Source organism: Salvelinus sp. IW2-2015, linkage group LG8 (assembly GCF_002910315.2).
Source record: "Salvelinus sp. IW2-2015 linkage group LG8, ASM291031v2, whole genome shotgun sequence".
In the NCBI taxonomy this organism is placed as follows: Eukaryota; Metazoa; Chordata; class Actinopteri; order Salmoniformes; family Salmonidae; genus Salvelinus; species Salvelinus sp. IW2-2015.
Window position 1 is genome coordinate 14191006 of NC_036848.1, and position 21334 is coordinate 14212339.

A 21334-nucleotide genomic window follows, 5' to 3' on the forward strand; every position below is an offset into this window, starting at 1 on the left:
CAATTTCCACTAAATTGGTGAGAGATTATTGGGCCATAATAACAGAATATTTGTTAAATGAGGAYACAACCACCTTTGATAGATTTTCAGTGGTTTAATAAACTAACAGTACATTGTGGTCAACAAATCAGAAAAAAAACAGCCTTTATGTATTTGAATGGTCAAAAACACATGAACATAAAACACAAATTAAATGGTTGGCGACTAGCCATCAGTTTAGTTGTGGTGAGGCCGAGGATGTTTCAGGAAGACATGTCACAATCACAAGGCAGCAGAAACMGTCTTTGGTGCTTGATTACAGACATATCCGGCTGCATCAGCCTCACCCCACACATTAAACAGAAGCACCTAAACACTGAATAATATTTCCTTCTAAGACAACCCTGTATCTGCGAGTGTAAGCAAAATAAGTATCCTGCTGGACATTCTTGTTATTGATTYAGCTTTATTTTACCAGGTAAGTTGATTTCAAATATTCTCATTTACAACAACCTACAATAGTGTTGCAGTAGAGAGGTTGAAAATGATTGTGACCACGGTGGCGAGAATCTAGGTTGGGAGTTTTCCCAACACATTGGGGTTAAGATCCCTACTATTACATCAAGTYCAATTGAGTCTTTGATGACCATTGAGGTGGTATGAATGAATATTTGTCCCCAAGACTTGATCTAATACTTGGCAATTTTTTCTATGACACTATGGAATCATTCCTCTATCAAGATTCGTAAATAAGTTGTCAAGTACATATACATGAATGTAAAAAGAATCTTAATGGAACGTAATAGAATGCTTTGTGTTGGTGAGTCAGGTTGGCCAGGTTTCCCTTCGGAGATCGATCTCTAMAACTGAGAAACTGTTTGCTCAGGGGAAAGTATTTTTGGCAGAGCCTGTCATTTTCACATGAGAAATGTACACAATTATATTTCACCAAGCAGAATTCATGAGTTAGGAAGCCAACTTGTGTTACTAAAACAATATTTTCTCATTCCAAAAATTAAGTCTTATAATTATTACCAACTCCTACTTACTTAATAAGCCTCAAGTTTAACTCCAGAAAAATCCTGTTGTTTCAAAAAGGTAACTTACTAACTCACTGGTTTTATAAATTCACCACCCTCAGTCTTCTGCTACAAGTTAAATGCTCTGCATGTGAATACCCCCAGAGCTTCCCCAGACCAACTACAAATAAGATATGTATATATGTACACAGTATTTACAGAGAGTTSCGGCAGATGCAGTTGTCTAGGAGGATGGGCCACCTGTGGAAGAGACAGCGTGGGCTCTAGTGATAAAGCCAAACAGCCAGGGGGTGTAGGGTTGAGAAGATGGGCTGAGTACACCATCATTTTCATCTCTGGGGCTGCTATAGAAAGGAAAACAAATCACAGCTATTCATGGACTTATTAGCATCTGAGGATTAGTGTTGCCAGTCTCACTACACTTATGTAGACCAAGACTTTAAAGTCTAAACAAAAGGCATAGACCATTACTGTTCTACAATGTCTATAACATAGTTACTACTATCAAAAAAAGGGTAAGATTGTGTAGGTTAGTTCTAGGCTCTGATTCAATGGCTAGGTTAACAGAATCTTCCTTAGAAAAATAAATAYTTTATATGATCTCAGGGGTATGTTCCATTATTGCTAAAGAATAGGTTTGAAATCAAGACTTCCTTTATATCACAAATGAAAAACTAGAGTCAATGATTGAGGCATTGTGTTACCAGTATCAGCGTACAGCATCCYACAGATTTTAGGGTGCTGGAGATGAGAGCATTTTGATGTAAACTTGTAGTTCAAAAATTAACTGCATGTAATCTGTCTTTAAAAAAAAAAACAATAGCAAGGTCTAGCCATACATACATTATATGAATGTTAGATACTGCTCTCTAGGTCTCAGTTAGTGCTGCCATGAAAGCCTGCATGACTGGTTTAAAGGGACATTCCAAATATGTTCAACTTCATATTCCTACTCATAAATTGATTAAAATCACATGACGCATACCAATGATGTCATCAGAAACACTTACAGTTTTTTTACTAAAAAACAAAGATAAGCGTAATTTTCAAATATGTTGTGGTGCTGTAGATATATAAAATATCAAGTTGAAAAACAGTGACATTTCCCTTTAAGCCAAAAGGGGAAGTAACGTGCTTTACTAAAGATGAACTGTAAATATTACCCCATGCATGCATGCAACCATATCATGGCAACAGTTACACTTACTCAAGGAAAATTAAAAAAGGAGAAAGTGGTTGATTGAAAAAGAGGGAAGCGAAAGATAGTGGAAAGCGGTAAATGCATGAATGTATTATTGGTAACCCGCTAACCAAATCTGAATTGACACACACAAAAGCGGTTGGAAAATGATCACAATTGTATTAATTGAATAAAAAGCATAACCAAACTTACTTTATTCACACCTAAAAAAAAAAAGGGGGGGGGGGGGGGGGGGGGGCGGGGGGGGGGGGAGAGAGACATTGTAAGACACAAAAACCTCTGATACTGTTCTCTATATGTTCAGGTTCCTTAAACAACTGTAAAATGTAATCTCTTACAACATTACAGAATATAATCCTTTTGTCCSCTTGCTAAGCTATAGCTTCTTAATTTTCACATTTAAAATGATGAGAAACAGTCATCACCAGCCAGGTTTCCATCCAATTGGRGACAGATTTTCATGCAATTATTCTAAAATCTGCATAAAAACAATACACATCCCACCAGAGATGCGTTTATCAAATTGACTTGTTGCGGATAAAAAGCTGTGCGTGATGAAGGAGTGCACATAAAGATTACTTCTACTGTTAAATTCCCATGTAACAAATAAAAACATAGAAGTTAAATGGGTTTCCATCGCATTTTCAACTCTACTMGTGGTTTTGTAAAAAYAAAAATTGCGTTTTACAGCGAATGTGCCGACTCTGGTCTTGGCACGTGTGCTCTAACCAACACCTTGCAYATACAGCGCGGGTAGGCTACCTACATAATTATGGTTAAGACTGAGCTTTGTACTTGTCAAACGGGGCAGCCAAGCATTGACCATGCTGGTAATTTATGAACATTTGAACAACTTGGACATGTTCTGTTATAATCTCCACCCGGCACAGCCAGAAGAGGACTGGCCACCCCTCATAGCCTGGTTCCTCTCTAGGTTTCTTCCTAGGTTTTGGCCTTTCTAGGGAGTTTTTCCTAGCCACCGTGCTTCTACACCTGCATTGCTTGCTGTTTGGGGGTTTAGGCTGGGTTTCTGTACAGCACTTTGAGATATCAGCTGATGTAAGAAGGGCTATATAAATACATTTCATTTGATCATCACCAGAATAAGACTCTGTATTTATCTGAAAGGAGCATCAAGCTCATCACCGTGAACTTTCAGCTCCCGGTGAAGTGCATCATAACTTATTTCATCTGTAGCCTAATGAACTGCAAGCTTTCCCTGAGTCGTAGTGGGAGGACCACACAACATAGCATCGTGTGACTCCAAMATGGTTATTACAAAGGCGTTTCCACCGCCATTTCTCACATCATTAATTTTACCAACACAAAAAGAGCCCACCTTGTCTAGTGTATTTTGTTTTGTAGATATTTGGACATTTTCCAGACAAATTTGCTGTTTCCATCAYCCCTGATATTTTTACCCGACATGTACTTTACTCACATAAAAATGRTGGATGGAAATCTGTTACAGACACACATTTATACAATAAATATTAATGCTTTTAGGTTATACAAAATTATCTTATAATTTCACCCGATTATGCTTCTAGTAAGCACAAAATTAGTGTACTAGGTAAGTCAAGACTTGATAGCTGAGGTCATACTGTGTGTGTTATATATAATTTAGTGTACAAATAAAATGCTATTCCCTTGCTGGGAGAGATGGATGGAAACCGCTAAGGAACAGCCAGCACACCCCACCTACTGCCACACCCCTCTCCAACCCAGCCACCCAGTCGGCTAGCYCAAGTAGGCTGTATCTGTGCCAAAACGCAGGTATTTTTCATCCTTTTTTTGTCAGCACTTTTGTTTCCCCGACTGATCAAAACTCGTTCTCTCATGCTGCATCTTGTCTCTATGCAGCAGACATACACAGAGTATACCCAAAATTAGGAACACCTTCCTAATATTGAGTTTCGCACTCTCCCCCCTCCTTTGCRCTCAGAACAGCCTCAATTCATCGGGGCATGGACTCTACAAGGTGTCGAAAGCGTTCCACAGAGATGCTGGCCCATGTTGACTCCAATGCTTTCCACAGTTGTGTCAAGTTGGCTGGAAGTCCTTTGGGTGGTGGACCATTCTTGATACACACGGGAAACTGTTGAGCATGAAAATACCCAACAGTTCTGCACCTGGCACCTAACACTATACCCCATTCAAAAAAGCACTTAAATATTTTGTCTTGCCCATTCACCCTCTGAATGGCACACATACACAATTCATAACTCAATTGTATCAAGGCTTAAAAATCATTCTTTACCCATCTCCTCCCCCTCATCTACACTGATTGAAGTGGATTTAACAAGTGACATCAAAAAGGGWTCATAGCTTTCACCTGGTCAGTTTATGTAATGGAAAGAGCAGGTGTTCTTAATGTTCTATATACTCAGTGTATCATAAGCAATACGTTTGGAACATTAAATCGCAATAAATATCAGCACKTAAGAATCGTGATAATATCATATCGTGAGGTCCCTGGCAATTCTCTGCCCTAGATGGCAACTCAACCCTGCCCATCCTACTGGCGTACTTTTCCAGGAATGTAGTTCCGGTCAATGGACTCATCCTGAAGGAACATGTGAAGACAGCGCTCATTCTGGGCCAGGGGATGACCTGCGAGTCTGGTGATAGTGGAGAAAGAAGTAGATTTCAGGTAATTAGCAATCATAATTGCTTATTAGTGGAGTCAAAAGGCAGATGGCTGGGAGTTAATTTGACAATGCATTGAAATGGAGACAGCCATACAGAGAGAGAAATACCATTGGCAGAAACCTTACACACCTGTTGATAAACTGTTCCAAGCCTACCCTCCGCTCCTCAATGAAGGAGTCCTCAAAGATACCCTCATCTCCTCGGAAGGGCAGCTGTCTCTTCAAAGCTTTGCCAGGGAGAGGGGGCACCACAATCTGTAGAAAGCGCACACCTTATCAGTAAATMAGTTACTTAGAAACAAACACAGGAATTCCAACAAAAGAAATTGGCATTATAATGGTGAGACATACAGGCAATTAGTTATGCAGTGAGAGCTTACCTTACTGTCTCTCTCCAGCTCATTCTTCAGCCACTCAAAATCACTGTACCTTCTTCGCACAACAGAGTCCTTAAGTTTGAAGATGGGAAGGTTTGTCTGCATGTGATAACAATTATATTAATCACTACATTAAAATGATAGAAATCTAGATTGGGGAGTGGCATTTCTAGTACAGCATATCCAGTGACATGGTCAGACTTCAGTACTTACACCCTTCATAAATGAATAATTTGATCAGTATCTTGTCTCAATCTGTGAACACCACTGTTCAATTATGAAACTGGCGTGGTGTATTTAGTGATAGTGGATGGTTCATAATACAACCCCATTTTAGAGAGTAGGGAAACCCAGAGGAGTGTCCATGAGATTGTTGCATTAATAAAAAAAAATATATTTGACCTTTATTTAACTAGGCAAGTCAGCTAAGAACAAATTCTTATTTTCAATGACGGCCTAGGAACAGTGGGTTAACTGCCTTGTTCAGGGGCAGAACGACATTTTTACCCTGTCAGCTCAGGGATTCGTGTAACCTTTTAGTTACTAGTCCAACGCTCTAACCACTAGGCTACTTGCCGCCCTATGCAGTGTGAGAGCCAGGTAATTAGTTGAGGTCTGTAGTAGTATGGGTATACACTGGCCAACTTATGTCTATCCCTCAGCCCATATAGTCTTTAACCACAGGTGTCAAACTCATTCCATGGAGCGCCTAGTGCAGGATTTRCTAAACTCTGTGCATGTTTTTGCCCTAGCACTACACAGCTGATTCAAATAATCATGACATGTTAATCAATTGAATCAGCTGTGCAGTGTTAGGGCAAAAAACAAAAAGGTGCACAGATTTTAGGAAATGCTGGCCTAGTGTCTGAGGGTTTTCACTTCTCCCTTGTACTTAATGACTTAAGGTCACTAATTAGGAAGGAACTCCCCTCACCTGGTTGTCTAGGTCTTAATTGAAGTGAAAAACCCACAGACACTAGGCCCTCCATGGAATGAGTTTGACACCCCTACTAGACAGACAAGTTGCCTCCCACAATGTACCAATGTTCAAGCATGCCCTAGGATTTGTGAGACTAGCTCAAGTTCAAACACATTTCTTTCTATACCATGAAGGTTTAACACCCCAGTGGCTGTCTGTTCATCTCATAACACCACTCATAGCCTGGTTTCTTCCTAGGTGCTGGCCTTTCTAGGGAGTTTTTCCTAGCCACCGTGCTTCTACACCTGCATTACTTGCTGTTTGGGGGTTTAGGCTGGGTTTCTGTACAGCACTTTGTGACCTCAGCTGATGTAAGAAGGGCTTTATAAATAAATGTGATTGATTGATAACCAACTAACTGGCCCAATATTCTTTAATATCGAGCCTGGGGATTCCAAGGGTGTGCAGGGTTTTCTTCTGGGTTGGAGAAAACACATGCACATCCTACATAATTGAATAAACGTGCTAGCTATAGCCTAACATACTGACTGGTAAAGGCTACCTGCAGAAACACTACCTAACCTGACAACCTTTCACGTGCTGGCTATGTAATGTTTATGGTAGCCATATTAGTAACGACTGCATCAGGAATTTGGATGAAATTATTATTTAACATGACAAAGTGAAAGGCTAAGCATTTGAACAGCAAAAAGTCGAGTSTCTCCAAAAACACGTCCCAACCCATGTTCCCACACCATACTAGCGTCACCTACACTAGGCCCCSCCAAAATCACCGGCCTCGATTTCAATACTGGCGCTCCTCACCTGCATTCTCACTTCATAAGTGGTAAATCGGTTCCGGCCGACTCCAATAGTTTGTGGGTCATAAACGTCGATTTCAAGAAAATTGCTTGGGGGGCCATACGCATCTGTAAGATCCTGCGGTTTAGAGTTTAATCGGCGAGTGTCTGCAACCGTGGGATCCGACATTTTCGGTTTCTGCTGCTAATCTCGAGTCGATAAACTGGGATCGTCACTAGTTAACACAACCACAAAGTCATAATTATAGCTAAACCCCGCCCATTTCAAAATTGATKTTTTTATAATCTGATTTTCAAGCACACTGTTCACATTATGCCTAACCTTAAATTAAGGCCAAAATGCTCACTTGTTTYTAGCCAATATAGACTGTTTCTTTGGAATCTGACTTTGTGGCTGTGTTATGTAGTGGAAAGCCAGAAATTGGATCGTTCTTCTATGGCCAAGTCATACACCCCGCCCATTTATACAATTGATCTTAAAATTTGATTTTAAACCTAACATTTTAGTCACTTATCAGACGCTCTTGTCAAGAGCGATTTGCAGGAGGAATTCGGGTTAAGTGCCTTGCTGAAGAGTACATTGACCGAATTTTCACCTAGTTTTGACTGTGGCTGTGGAATCTGACTTTGTGGCTTTGGAATCTGACTTTGTGGCTATAGAAGCTAGTGGAAAGGCAAACTGGTGGTGAAGGTTCTTGTTCCGCAGCCAATCGAAGCAGAGCAAACGCATTTACCGTGGTTTATTTTGACCAATTGCAGAGAATGAAACAATTGTGCCAAAATTAAATAAGTGTGAAACAATAATCATGCTGACAAAATGGGATCAAAATATTATCAATAAAGAGAACGAAAGTATATAATTTGAAAGACTTACAAATCTACAGAACGGCTTATACTATTGCAAAAAAWGTATACGTTTCCAGAATAAAGATTTAAAGTAAATCAGACCAGATGTATATGTTTGCTGTAGATAGGTCTATCTTTACTGTATAGCCTTTAATTTTGTTTACATCACGCGCTGCATTCGCCAAAGGGTTATTCGGCCAACCACTCCACAAAGTTCTACTGTAAAATACACTGGGAATTGTAGTTCTTGTGCACACTCAGATTATTGTTAAAATAAACACACCATGAMATTTAGGCTGATCTTCAAAATGTCGTTAAGTTAACAAATATTGTATTTCTATGCTTTTCTATGTTGGCACTGATATTCTTTAAAAAATMTATCATACTGAAATTAATCTTCTTCACAGATCGGCCTAGTCACACAAATAATTATTTTTTGAATGTAACTGTACAACAATGGCAACTTTAAAGTAACCTGTCGACAACCTACTTTTTAAAGACCATGCACTGTACACKGACACACCGGGACTATTGCTGAAAGTTTGCATGTCAAATGAAAGAGGGATGCKTGTGCTTCAACACTAGATTGGGMCTGAATAMATCTGTAGCCTAAACCTAGAAGTCTGCGCTACTACTTGGTCAACTGAAATCTGATTTACGATKATTGACGGGTAACTTTCCAGTTTTGGCTTAGGTGTGTGTAGGTGGTGCGTACACTTTATGAAGTGTTGCATAATCATGCTTTTCAGCACCGAAGTAKCTATTTTAGCTCGCCAGTCGTTCGTTGTTTATTCTTGTGCTTTGAAWCGTCACATGACTGACTGCATTTCCCAGCAACCCACAACACGCAAGCGCAGTACACGTTGTCTGGCAGTGGTAAACAGACGTCAGAAGGGWGTCTTCGCCTCGAGTCAAAACAAAACAAAACAAAAAAATATATACGATGACTGAATATTTTGACATCCATAATAGACACAAGTCGAGCAAAACTATCTACTGAAAGGGGCAAATTCCAAAGGAAGGTACTGAAGGCATTTTTCCGACTTTTGAAAGGATTTTAAACTCCGAAATAACTGGAGTTAGCCAGCTAGCTAGGTGGCTATTACGCTATTTCCACAACTACGTTTGGTGTGTTGAGAGTGCAGCCGATGTGTAAGAGAGTAAACTTCAAGAAACCGTGGATTCCGAACCGTGCTTTAACGTGTCCGGGGGACGAGGACTGACTCAAGTTAGGCACATTCTGAAGGTTTGTGCCCGCGTGAGCATCGTGTGCTGCCGCTCCTCGGCGTAGAGAAACATGGCAGATGGCGACACGCGCTTGCCCACAATGTGGAGGAGAGTGCAAACCTGAATCAGAAAACCACGGACTTTCTGATCGATTGTTTTCCTCAAATTTTTGTTACAGACCATCATGATCAAACTGTTCAGTAAGGTTTTGCTCWCAACATTTATTTTTGTCAGTCGACTTAAATTACTAAACTAGCCAAGTAATAATGCTGTAGCGGAAAGAAACGAKATCCAGCARAACATTACTGTTTTGACTTATTTTCAGCAGTAAACGTGGCATTGGTTAGATAATCAAATATAGCATACTTTTTACTTGAAATATTGATCATCTTATTGCTWTAGCTCCATGAATCCACAAAGTGACATTGTTTCACAGGTATGAGTGACGGCTAGATGTATTGTGTATTTTGTTATCAATTAGTTGTTGTTTACATATATATATATATCACAATTAGAATTGTGATATAAATATTGTAACTATATATCTGCTCCAGTATTCTATTGAAGCGCGAGGTTATTTCTACGTGCGAAGGAGCGAAACGGCACGTTGTTTACAAGGGCAGACCGAGGCATCGTTAAATTTAGCTAGTTGATCATTTGTAACGAACGCTCTTTTGTGACAGTGACCCACTGTGTAATCCTAATTTGTGGGTTCTTTTCAAMTATATGTTCTTGAGGGCGACTCTATTTTTATTTTAACTCAAAGGGCAATATTATTTTTTGAAGGAAGACGCAATAAATAAACATTTAAATTTATAGTGTTGTTATAGTTTTAATTTTATAGCTACTTTCCCTTTAATTAGGTCACCTTTTCACAAACTTCGCATAGATTTACATTGTCTCAATATTAAAACTACAAACTACCAAAACTAAACTGAGACGTTTTTTTATTATATATATATATATATATACCCCACAGCAACGTTTTACCATAACACGTTGTGGGCCATCAATTGCATTGTTTTCTGATTGCAATCCAGATGTTTTGGTGTGCATTCCTCCCTGAGTTCCCTTTGTTCTTTTATACTAACAAAGGAACCCTCATCACAGCCTTTCTTTGCTCTATGTAAATCGGAAGGTTTATAATAGTTACTATTAAGGAGATTATTTGGGTCCCCTAATCTCCAATCTCAGGATTAACGGACGCTATATTGGTGTATRCAGATTGTGTCTTTCTTCTACAAGTCCCCTTAATAGAGGATGGAAAATATAATTTTTTTGTACGATAGTTTAAGTTTATATTGAACTTTTGGTTATACAATAATTTTATTAGACAATCTAGTTTGAACATAGACTCATCAGATAATAATAATAACAAGCATTTCGCTACACCGGCAATAACATCTGCTAAATATGTGTATGTGACCAATAACATTTGATTTAATAGGCCTACATTTTGGTGTGCCTGTTAAAAACACATGTTGACAAACCTCCCCAGATTATATATTTGTTTTATTTTTTTATTTAGTAGAGATTATTCAGTCTGACTATTATTTATTTTGACGTTTTATATTTTAAGTATTATTTCATAGTAGTCAACATTTAGAATAGTTCAGAAGTGAAGCAAACCTTTTGTGGAAAATCTCTTACAATGGAGGATTCAAAGGTACCCAAGATTGACCCAGATTTTGAGCCGCAAAGCAGACCTAGGTCGTGCACATGGCCGCTCCCCAGACTCGACATCTCAGCTGTTAAACCGGAGGGGGCAGACGGACCTGAATCCGCTGCGGGAACCCCGCCCGCCGACGAGGATAAGCAAGAGCAACAGCAAATCGTATGTGAGCCTGAGAAAGTTGTGGTCTCAGAGGGAGGAGTTGTAGCCGGAGTGGGTGGAGCCACGCCCCGAAAGGGATCATCCCGGCGCAATGCATGGGGGAACCATTCCTACGCGGACCTGATTAGTCAGGCTATTGAGAACGCTCCAGAGAAGCGCTTAACCTTGGCACAGATATATGACTGGATGGTGAAAACCGTGCCTTACTTCAAAGATAAAGGAGATAGCAACAGCTCAGCAGGGTGGAAGGTAAAAAGAAAACGATGTTTACCTTAATGCGRTTCGTAATTGTTATACACATTGTTATAACTATGTGATATAGACTCATTTGATGTGATCACATGATACATTATTACACTGCATTAATTAGTGAATAATAGAAGTAATTACTTGAAATCTATGGTCATCATAATGGAAAAATGTATGTAATAAATGTATCACTAGCCACTTTAAACAATGCCACTTCATATAATGTTTACATACCCTACATTACTCATCTCATATGTATATACTGTACTCTATACCATCTACTGCATCTTGCCATCTTGATGTAATGTATCACTAGCCACTTTAAACAATGCCAATTTTCTATGTTTACATACCCTACATTACTCATCTCATATGTATATACTGTACTCTATACCATCCACTGCATCTTGCCTTTGCCGTTCTATACCATCACTCATTCATATATTATTTTATGTACATATTCTTATTCATTCCTTTACACTTMTGTGTATAAGGTAATTGTTGTGAAATTGTTAGGTTAGATTACTCGTTGGATATTACTACATTGTCGGAAATAGAAGCACAAGCATTTCGCTACACTCGCATTAACATCTGCTAACCATGTGTATGTGACAAATAAAATGTGAATATTTTTGTTGTTGTTGATCAAATGAAGCTGAATAATTTCCTAAATTACAAGGCGCCAATGTTAAACAAAACCCTTTTTCTTTTCCCTTCCCGATACCTCAGAATTCAATTCGCCACAATTTATCACTCCACAACAAGTTCCTGAGAGTTCACAATGAGTCCACAGGCAAAAGTTCCTGGTGGATGCTCAACCCAGAGGGGGGCAAGACTGGGAAAGCCCCCCGGCGCCGTGCTGCCTCCATGGACAACAGCAGCAAACTGCTAAAGAGCCGGATGCGGGCCAAGCAGACCAAGAAGGCAGCAGCAGGCTTGGGTGGGACCACCGGGGGAGACGGCGATGGCGTRGCAGACAGTCCCAACTCCTCCCAGCAGTTCCCCAAATGGGGGGTGAACAGCGGCAGCCCCTCATCCCGCGGTAGCCTAGACGACCCTGACATGTGGACCAGCTTCCGTCCACGCACCAGCTCCAACGCCAGCACCCTGAGTGGCCGGCTGTCCCCCATTGGTCCCGGCCAGGAGGATGAGGATGACCTGCCTGAGGAAGGTCTACTGGGCTACTCCACGGGCAACCTGCCCCCCACCCTCACCGAGACACTCATGGAYGAGCTGGACCTGATCGATGGCCTGACGCTGATGACAGAGCAGCAAGYAAGGGCTAGTCCCAGCACGGCCCCCATGGTGCCCCCCACCCCTCTGCCCTCCGCTTCCACCTTGCTTCCCCGGGGGTCCGGGTTCCCCACATTCCGTCAGCTGCAGCCACCCAACCTCTCTCAGGCTGCCAACCAGATCGMGGGACAGTCCTCAGGCACACAATCTGGCAACAATAACAACTCCAAYCCCTCAAACTATGGCAACTCCCTCTTCAACCCTATGCCTACCCCCGGCTCCCATGGGACTGGTCACTATGGCACCCATGTAGCCTCCAGCTTGGAGGCGTTGCTCACTTCGGACTCCCCGCCTCCCAGTGATGTCATGATGACCCAGGTGGATCCGCTGATGCCCAGTCCGGGTGGAGTGGGGATGATGGGCATGGGGGGGCCCATGGTGGGAGGGCGGGCCAAGCCCAACCAGCTGTTGCTGGGGAAGGGGCTTGAGCCCAACACTGTGGCACCCATGGGGATGCAATCTCAACTCCAGTCCCAGCTCCAGCAGCAGCACTCTCAGCTGGGCCTGGGCATGAGCCTGTCAGGCATGACCCAGGACTCTCCACAGTACTCCGGCCTCAAAGCCCAGCATGCACAGCTGCCAGGTATGGGGCTTCACCACGGAGGGGGCCTCTCCGCCAATGCAGGAGGAGGTCTGCCAGGGATGGGCCAGTTCGGAACGCCGAGCTGCTTCCTGCCCAGTCAAGACCGCTTGCCCACCGACTTGGATATCGAGATGTTCACAGAGAACTTGGACTGTGACGTTGACTACATCATCAACAGCGACCTCATGGATGGAGAGGGCATCGATTTCAACTTTGACCCCATAATCCAGGGAGGGCAAAGCTACTCCGGCCCTGCGACCACGCAGAGCTCCGCCCACAACTGGGTACCCAGCTAACTTTCCAGCAACCCTTGCAGTGTTAGCCAGGTACGCTGAAATTATACTTTCAGGTTCTAACTATACCCTTGTTTCCCTCTCACCTTCACTCACTCCCTGTATCTTTTGCTTTGTGCAGGAGATTAATCAAGAACATCAWGAAGTCAACATTTGTCTTTGACTCTTTGTTGCGGGTAAGGATCCCCAATCACACAAAAACTCAACGACACTCACAACAAAGATCACATCTGGTGCATTCCCATTCCTCGTCTCCCTATTGGCTGAAGATTTGAAGCAATTTTTTAAAACCTTTGCGTTTGTACTTTTGAGTTTTCTTTGGATTTAAGGACGAAAKCAGACCTCAGACATCCATGTCACGTGCCAATACAAGTGGATGGTCAGGAGATCCACCATACATGAGACCCCCCCCAGACCCCCTAGTAACACTTGCAACTTTTGGGGAGTTTGCCGTATGTATTTTCTTGGAGTGTTTTTGAGAGAAGTATGACAGAATTTATTTAGAGTAAAAAGACTAAACACAACAAACAACTCTAAACTACTTGGAGTTAATATAACAATGAATATTATTACTATACCAAAGTAGTTTTAGGATTGATATGGTACACCTCATTGATGTCTTTGATATTGAAGGTAAAATGGACGGGGCACACAGGAAAACATGGCCAGTTTTCGTATAAATTGTAGGTGGTGAACGATTACCGACCACCACCAACTTAGACATAAAATGAAGCTGCTGCATCTGTATATATGGAGGGAATGGGGTTCAAACACAAAAACACTCCTCTGTACCTTCCTCAATGAAAATATTGAGAAGTTGCAGCTGGACTATGGACGGGTTGGTTGTGTGGCAACAAAACCAACGTGTGAGCCACTATGGGGCAAAACAGAAAGGGTTGCAGCTCGGTGGGCACAGGCCCATCCAATCAGATTGAGAGAAAAAATAAATGATAGTAATCGTAGTTTTACCTAAACATGCAAACACCATTAGATAGAATTCATAGCAAGCAATTTTCGGTCAGTTTTGTTGCCGACTAACCAACCCTCATTAACCGGTCAACAAATGGTTACATTTTTTCCAAACAGTAAAATGACATGACCAACAGAAAATATCCTACTATGCATGCATACAAGGAACGGACATGTTTCATTCTGAACTTAATGGAAACATGCAACAACAGCAAGCCTATRGTATTACAGTCAAAAGGCTATAATGTATTTTATTGAACGTTCAAGTCCTGTAATGAAGCAGCTAATAAAACCTCCATTTCAAACATTTGCCAAAATGCGATTCGCGGGAAAACACCGTTCTAAACAGCACACCTAATGCAAACGGTTCCATATGTGACAGATATGAAACTTAGAAAGATAGGGAATCTAATAGCAACAACTAAGATGGTTTGCTAATATGACTAGGATTGTGTCTTTGGGTTCTGGACAACGAAAGAAAGATATGAAAACCAATAGAGCAATAGAAAATGATGGTTAATGGCATGAGGAAGTCTTTATAAAATTATATTTTCCTCCATGTTTCTATGGTTGGATTTTGGCAAGGCTACTTTGAAGCAAGGTAAGACACGCCTCATTATTTAAAGTAAAACGATCAGGTTTCAAACAATTATGCTGCCTCAAGCTCACATTGTAAAGTGGTGGGTGACGCGCTGATAGCCTGCCTACCGTTGACTATAGTCTGCCTACTGTTGACTATAGCATATGCACTCAAATGGCGAATGGGAGGTGCACTTGAATTATGAGTTGAATTTGAGAAATAAAAATTTATATTTTTAACCGTGGTCATCAAAACAGTTAACACGCAATGACTGGGCTTATAAAAGCATATTTCACTCCAGTGCCAGCTTTTTGAGGAGCTACTCTCGTGCTGTCTGACAGGTGGTAGGCTATTCTGCTCCTCAAACTAGACTGTATGCTGTGCTTGTGATAACTAAGATGCATGACGACTAACAAAAATACACACACCAATTTAATTTCGCAAAATTATGCAAAGGAACCTATAGACCTATAAGCATGACTGGTCAAATGTATTTTCGGTGGCTAACCTATTAACCGTTAACCGTTAACATACCTACAAGAAGTGCACTGGAATGACATTCAGATGAACTGGAATGACATTCACTCTCATGGGAAGGGTGGCCAAAAATAACTAACTGAAAGCCACACTCCCAATAAGCCATGAATATGACCGCATTGAGGCATATGTCACTGTGCTTCTATGGCTATATGCACTATATAAATGCACCATACCACTGCCTACTTTGTTCATTTAGCAAACAAGACCGCTCATAATCCAGTGCCTTTATCACAGTCAATACACATATTTGAGCTTTAAAAATGCTAATTTTTCCTCTGCCTCATGACAAAATGAATAGAATTGCCGTAAATTAGGGGGAGGYCCAATTCATTTCTGGCTACACTACTGCATGGGTTGGCTTAGATTGTTGACAACATGTAAACTATATTTAATCTCCAAATGTTTATTGAAAACATWWATACATTTGCACAATGAGCACTTGTCTCATAGATCGTTAAAGTMGTTGATTAGCTAGCTCATTTTAGCCATATTAGCATTGACATGAAATCAGTCAAAACACATCAAAACAAGACATGGTATCAAGAACAAGATAAAACTAGCTGAAATGAGCCACCAACGATTCCCCACATGGCAACTTCTTGTCATTGTTACTAGCCATCTGACCATTCAGAATCATAACAACGCTCAGCTTCCGGCCCCATTGTGCGTCATTTTCGTGACGTCAGCCACCTGTATGACGCGGGCAAAGTGTGAAGATGTTAAAGGTCATTGGATGAGACTGAGTTAAGGATGCACGATTTGACATTGGACTCTGCAGGTTGAACAAACTTAGTTTAGCMTTTGGTCGCTTGATGGTACGAAACATGTGCTTTTTGTTTCTTTTTCATTGAAGAGACTGGAGCTACAAGGTAACTAGGAGTTATTTCAGTGGTAATTCAGTAATTGAACAGTACGGGGTATGTGATTAGGGCCGGGACGACACCAGTATCGCAATACTCCTTAGTATCGTGGCAAGGAAATAAAACACGAAGCAGATTGAACTTCTTTATCAAAACTATCATTATGTTGTCATCCAGAGTCACATGTATTTATTTTCCAAGCTAAAGCACACYATATTTTACATACKGCAGGAATTTTAAAGGACCAAAGAGTTGGTCTGCTTCGTGTTTTCATTTTTGCGATAGAAAAAATATTGCGACACTGCTATCGTCCCGGCCACATATGTGATATGCATTCACAGTTTGGCATTCGTGACTCTGCTCAGTGTGTGCTAAAGAGCAGGGTGGAAATAACTTGGGGGGAGTATTTTTTTCTCTCCTGGTGTGCAATTTCACCAACAATATGAAGAAATGTGAATTGTGAACTTTTTACAGGGGGCATTCAAAGGTAATTTTATTTGCCAACAATTGAATTGGTTGGCCAAGTGTTATATCATTGAAAGCAGTATTCCTCCACTGCTGTATGGACCACTTGAAGGTTTTGCAGAACCGTGTTGTGTTTCAAGGCACTTGGGAGTATTTCTGTCAGGTGGCAAGCATACTCAAATGGCAAAAGAAGAGCCGAAATCCAAGTTAGGTTGAATCATTTCATCAGAGGAGGAAGGTTGTATACGTGCTATGCACATAGACATGACATGCTATGCAGATCAATCAGGAGAACTAAAAATAAGTCTTGAAGGAAATTAAGATCTCCTTTTGAAGGGGTTTGCTATTTAATGTTTTCCTTAAATGTTATATCGCTTTAAGTAAGGGAAACCGGGGCTTCATGTGGGAATCATTTCTCACTATTTACACTTTGTTATARATTACTAACCGTCTTTTTTATGAAATTAATACAATGTGTGACGTAAAAAAATACATATATTTGACTATAGTTTAATATACAATTTAGATGGAGGTTATAAGTGAAATATTAACAGATATTAATATATTACTAATCAGGAAAAAAAAGTTGTTTTTTTAAATTGGAGAAACTATTTCAAAGATCATTTTTAACAGTCATTTTCTATATATTCTTTTATTTTTGTAAAAGATGAGATGCATGTAGATTTTATACATAACCAAAGGAACACTAAGAATTGCATGGCAGATAAGAGGGTGCTTGGGACAATGTATTTCAGTGCAGATAAGCTTTGCAAGTGGAGCCTGTTCAAAGATCTGACATTTTAACAAATGACAAGGCAGGTGAGGTGAGGCAAAGTGCATGCGTGGACCAGTATAACTTGATTTTACAAATTGACTTGCCATTTATTTAGTTCATTTGACTTGACTATTGTGAAATTTAAATCCAAATAAAAACCTCACATGGAATTTACACAATGGAGGACATTTTGCTTTCAGCAGTGATCTCTTGGGGTCATTCAAAAAGAATAACAATGGAAATATCTTCCTTAAGGGGGTAATCAGATAATCATCAGAATAACAACATTTAAGGTGAATTTCTTTGTTAAAATAGAAGACTGGAAACCAACAGTCCCTCATGTTCTGCCGTTTTCTTGAGTATGGCATCCTTGACACAAGTGTCTTGGATTCAAGCCACTTTCAATTTAACACTTTAAAATAGAAATTCTAATTTTACTGTAAGACGGAAGTACACAAGATATCTTTAGTCGTATATCATAATAATAGTCTCGTTCGAGGTTGTTAAACTGCCAATATTGAACACTAGAACATGTTACTCAATAGCAAGATGCACCTTGTCATTTTCCACGTTTTTTTCTTTCCTTTTGAAGATGTGTTTTGTGTTAGGCGGAAGTTTGTATTTAATTCTTTGTTCATGTCAGAAAAAAGGTTATCGTTTATTGTAAAGTTTTTTTTGTGTTGACCAGTTTTTCATCTGAAATGCATCCTAGATGGAGTTTTACATGATTGTTAATWATGTCACTGTAACCATGTGAATACATTAGCTTTTAATTTGTATAAAGCACCCTTTTTCTCACAAAGATTTTCCTATTGATRGGTGCTAGTTGTCATTTATGACATACATTAAGAGGGCCATAATGTAATGGGTGCATATTTAGATCACTTTAGGGCCTTGAATCATTTGTATGCATCACACAGATGGATATCTTGAGTGAGTATAAAGGTATTGATTAGTTAAAGGTCCAATGCAGCCATTTACAATTAAGTACCTTACTGTGATWGTTTTTTTCTTCAATTAAAACAGTAAAAATTAACAAAAAAATGTACAAAAATTGCTTCTTAGCAAAGAGCAATTTCTCAAGCAAGAATTTTGCTAGGACCGTCTGTGAGTGGTGGGGAGGGGAAAACTGAAAACTTGCTGTTATTGGCAGAGTTTGAGTTTGGAACTCTCTTTCTTATTGGTGTATACTAATGTCACCAGGCAGGCCAAAACCCCACCAAGAGGCAGTCATTCAAATCTTTRCAAACAGCTTTTACACTGAAAGGGTATATCACAASCCCATAGTGTGGAAATATTTATAAAACACAGGAAATCWAYTTATTTACTGCACTGGGCCTTTAAAGAAACTAACCTTTATTATTTTTGTTATATATATATATAGTGATCCCCAGACTTTGTCACTTAAATAGATTTGAAATAAAAGTGAATACCGTGTAGTTTGAGGTATTTTAATAAGCATGTATGAAAGTCCCATTGATAAACAGCAAATKATTTTGGTTGCTGTGATGGATTCCGCAGTGATACTCAAGTCAATGATGGCATAATGGGTGGACTGGCAGCCATTGTGAGTGTACCCATAGGAGCCATGCAGGAAGTAAATCAATATGTGCTGTGATTTGTTGATTCAACTTAACTGACGTTAGAAAAAATACATTCCATTGCATGAGCCACATCAGTGAAAATCATTTGAATGAACATTCTACATTACCATGGAAAATATTGCGTCACAATACCAGGTAGCCGTTGCGAGTGTACCAATGTCAAATTGCCAGGGTTAGAGGTTCCAAGCCCATTCTATTTCTATGGTCATACTATTGTTAACATTATTGGCCGGGTCTTTGAGAGATGTCCTTTCCTTATGCATCTTAGGGTGGGTGTGAGTGTTTGATAGGAGTGACTGAATGAAAGGGAATGTGTCATTGTTGGACAGTGGTGTAACTGTTTTAAGTGTTGACTGAAAGTGTGGTGGCCATGTTTAAATGCACAGTGTATAGGGGACATCCTTCCCATAGGCTGTATTTGCTAGGTCATACCTTGAATAATCTGCTGGAGTTTTCCCCACTGTCAACTACAATTATGGTCTTTTGACTTTTTATTCCCTAGTCCCAGTAATATTTCCTTTCTTTATATTTTTCTTCAATTTCTTTAATACTAATTTTCTCATGATAAAAGTAGCTGTTAGTAATGTCCTTATGGCCCCACTTTGATAATACAGTATTTTAGTATGTGGACAGTAAAAACATTTTTTTGGTTTTTAGAAGGGGTGGGGGGGGGCGGGGGGTGTTATCAGAGGGGTTGATGAGTTGTGCCTAGCCAATATGTGTTAATTACTTTATTTTGATAGTTTTTGTCTTATTTCTTTCTCAATCTTACTTTACATATTGTAAAGTCAGCCAAAGACGGCATTGGAAACAGTTCTGGAAAGTGGAAATAAACGTAATCTGTTTAACCATATTAGCCGAATCGTTCTTTATTATTTTATTGGTTCACCAGTATTCACATTTATATTGTTCATTAACTTCATGGTATCAACGAATWTAACAMTGGGATGTTTTTCACATTTTAAAGGTCCAATACAGCCATTTTTATCTCAATATCAAATATTTTCTYGGTAACAATTAAGGTTACTGGGACTGTTTGAAAATGGTTACAAAGAAACAAAAATAGCTTCTTAGCAAAGAGCAATTTCTCAAGAAAGAATGTTGCTTGGACTGTCTGGGAGTGGTTTGAGTGGGGAGGMGAAAACTGAAAACTATCTGTTATTGGCAGAGATGTTTGGAACGCTCTTATTGGTCTACTCCCAGATTGGCATTTTACTGCACTGTTAGGRGCTAGTAACGCAAGCATTTCACTGCACCRGCTATAACATCTGCTAAACTGTGTACGCAACCAATAAACTTTKATTTGATTTATAAAACAAAGGAAATCACYTTTTTGACTGCACTGGGCCTTTAACATTAATGCACAATGCTTAATATCTACCACTAGAGGGTCTAAGTGTATAGAAAAGGTTTCTCAGGTGCACCTCCATCCCCACATTTATGAGGAACTACTAATGCATTAACATGTTCTGACGTTATCCAATAAACTGCCATGGTTTAATCATGTTGTCACAAGGGATGGAGGCCTTTCAAATATATGTAGGAAATTACCATATTAATTAATTTAGGCCTCTGTGGCAACCTGTTGGCCTTTGTTTCCGAGAATCAGAAAATAGGAGCATGTGAGGACACTGGTGTGAGTGGAATGGAGAATAGAATAAGAAAAGAGCTGAACCAAGTTCATTCATCTTTCATCCTGTCACTTATCATAACCGGCATCAGTTAGTCCCTCAAAAGCAATCAAATCAACGAAGCCATTAAAAAATACAAATGGTAACAAGAATTAAGCTATATACAGGGAGTACTAGTATCAGATCAATGTGCAGATGTCATACTGACTTTGCCAATGTTAGTGACAGACATATCAACTGTTAGCAATATGCAGCATGAGCACAACTGCGTGGTTGTTCCTTATTGCACAACAGCATGATAGGTTAAATGTGGATTTCTCAGTAAGATGATCACAGAAGGGAAATCGGCCAATGGTTGGGAATGCGTGTTGAGTTGATTTCAGGCATGCTCAAATCACCATGCCGTCTGTCTCAGATTCTGTTATGGATCCAGGCTAGCCTCATCCTTACTCCTCAATGATTTAAGACAACCATCCTTTTATCTGTAAGGACTCCCGCTTTGTATTASATTTTTTGTAAATATGTGTCAGTGATGTGGTATTTATTTTTCTAAATGTAACTTATTCCAATAGTACTGTGAATGGTATGACTAAACTG

General features: G+C 40.0%; 2 protein-coding genes across 5 annotated transcripts; one reads left to right on the forward strand and one right to left on the reverse strand.

Moving 5' to 3' along the window:
• Nucleotides 1–74: 74 nt before the first annotated feature.
• LOC111967471 (sorting nexin-12) lies at nt 75–7379 on the reverse strand. 4 transcript variants are annotated; one of them, XM_070444757.1, is made up of 5 exons: nt 6993–7379; nt 5252–5320; nt 5002–5126; nt 4743–4841; nt 75–1363 (listed from the first exon to the last, which is right to left on the reverse strand). In XM_070444757.1, exons 1-5 carry the CDS (start codon nt 7155–7157, stop codon nt 1243–1245), a joined length of 579 nt encoding a protein of 192 aa, XP_070300858.1. In that variant the 5' UTR covers nt 7158–7379; the 3' UTR covers nt 75–1242. The 4 variants fall into 4 exon arrangements, with proteins under 4 accessions (XP_070300858.1, XP_070300857.1, XP_023848283.1 ...); XM_070444756.1 differs by having other exon boundaries at nt 5252–5347; nt 6993–7369; XM_023992515.2 differs by having other exon boundaries at nt 4751–4841; nt 5252–5347; nt 6993–7368.
• Nucleotides 7380–8697: 1318 nt separating this feature from the next.
• Nucleotides 8698–19959, forward strand: LOC111967473 (forkhead box protein O4). The gene is made up of 3 exons (XM_023992520.2): nt 8698–11144; nt 11874–13346; nt 13435–19959. The coding sequence occupies exons 1-2, from the start codon at nt 10713–10715 to the stop codon at nt 13314–13316; spliced, it is 1875 nt and encodes a 624-aa protein (XP_023848288.1). The 5' UTR covers nt 8698–10712; the 3' UTR covers nt 13317–13346; nt 13435–19959.
• Nucleotides 19960–21334: the final 1375 nt, after the last annotated feature.

Coding starts and splice junctions, on each gene's coding strand:
- LOC111967471 (XM_070444756.1), bottom strand. CDS start 7,157: ATGTCGGATCCCACGGTTGCAGACACTCGCCGATTAAACTCTAAACCG. Junction 5,348..6,992: donor CTTATGAAGTGAGAATGCAG/GTGAGGAGCGCC, acceptor TATCACATGCAG/ACAAACCTTCCCATCTTCAA. Junction 4,842..5,001: donor TTGGAACAGTTTATCAACAG/GTGTGTAAGGTT, acceptor CACTATCACCAG/ACTCGCAGGTCATCCCCTGG.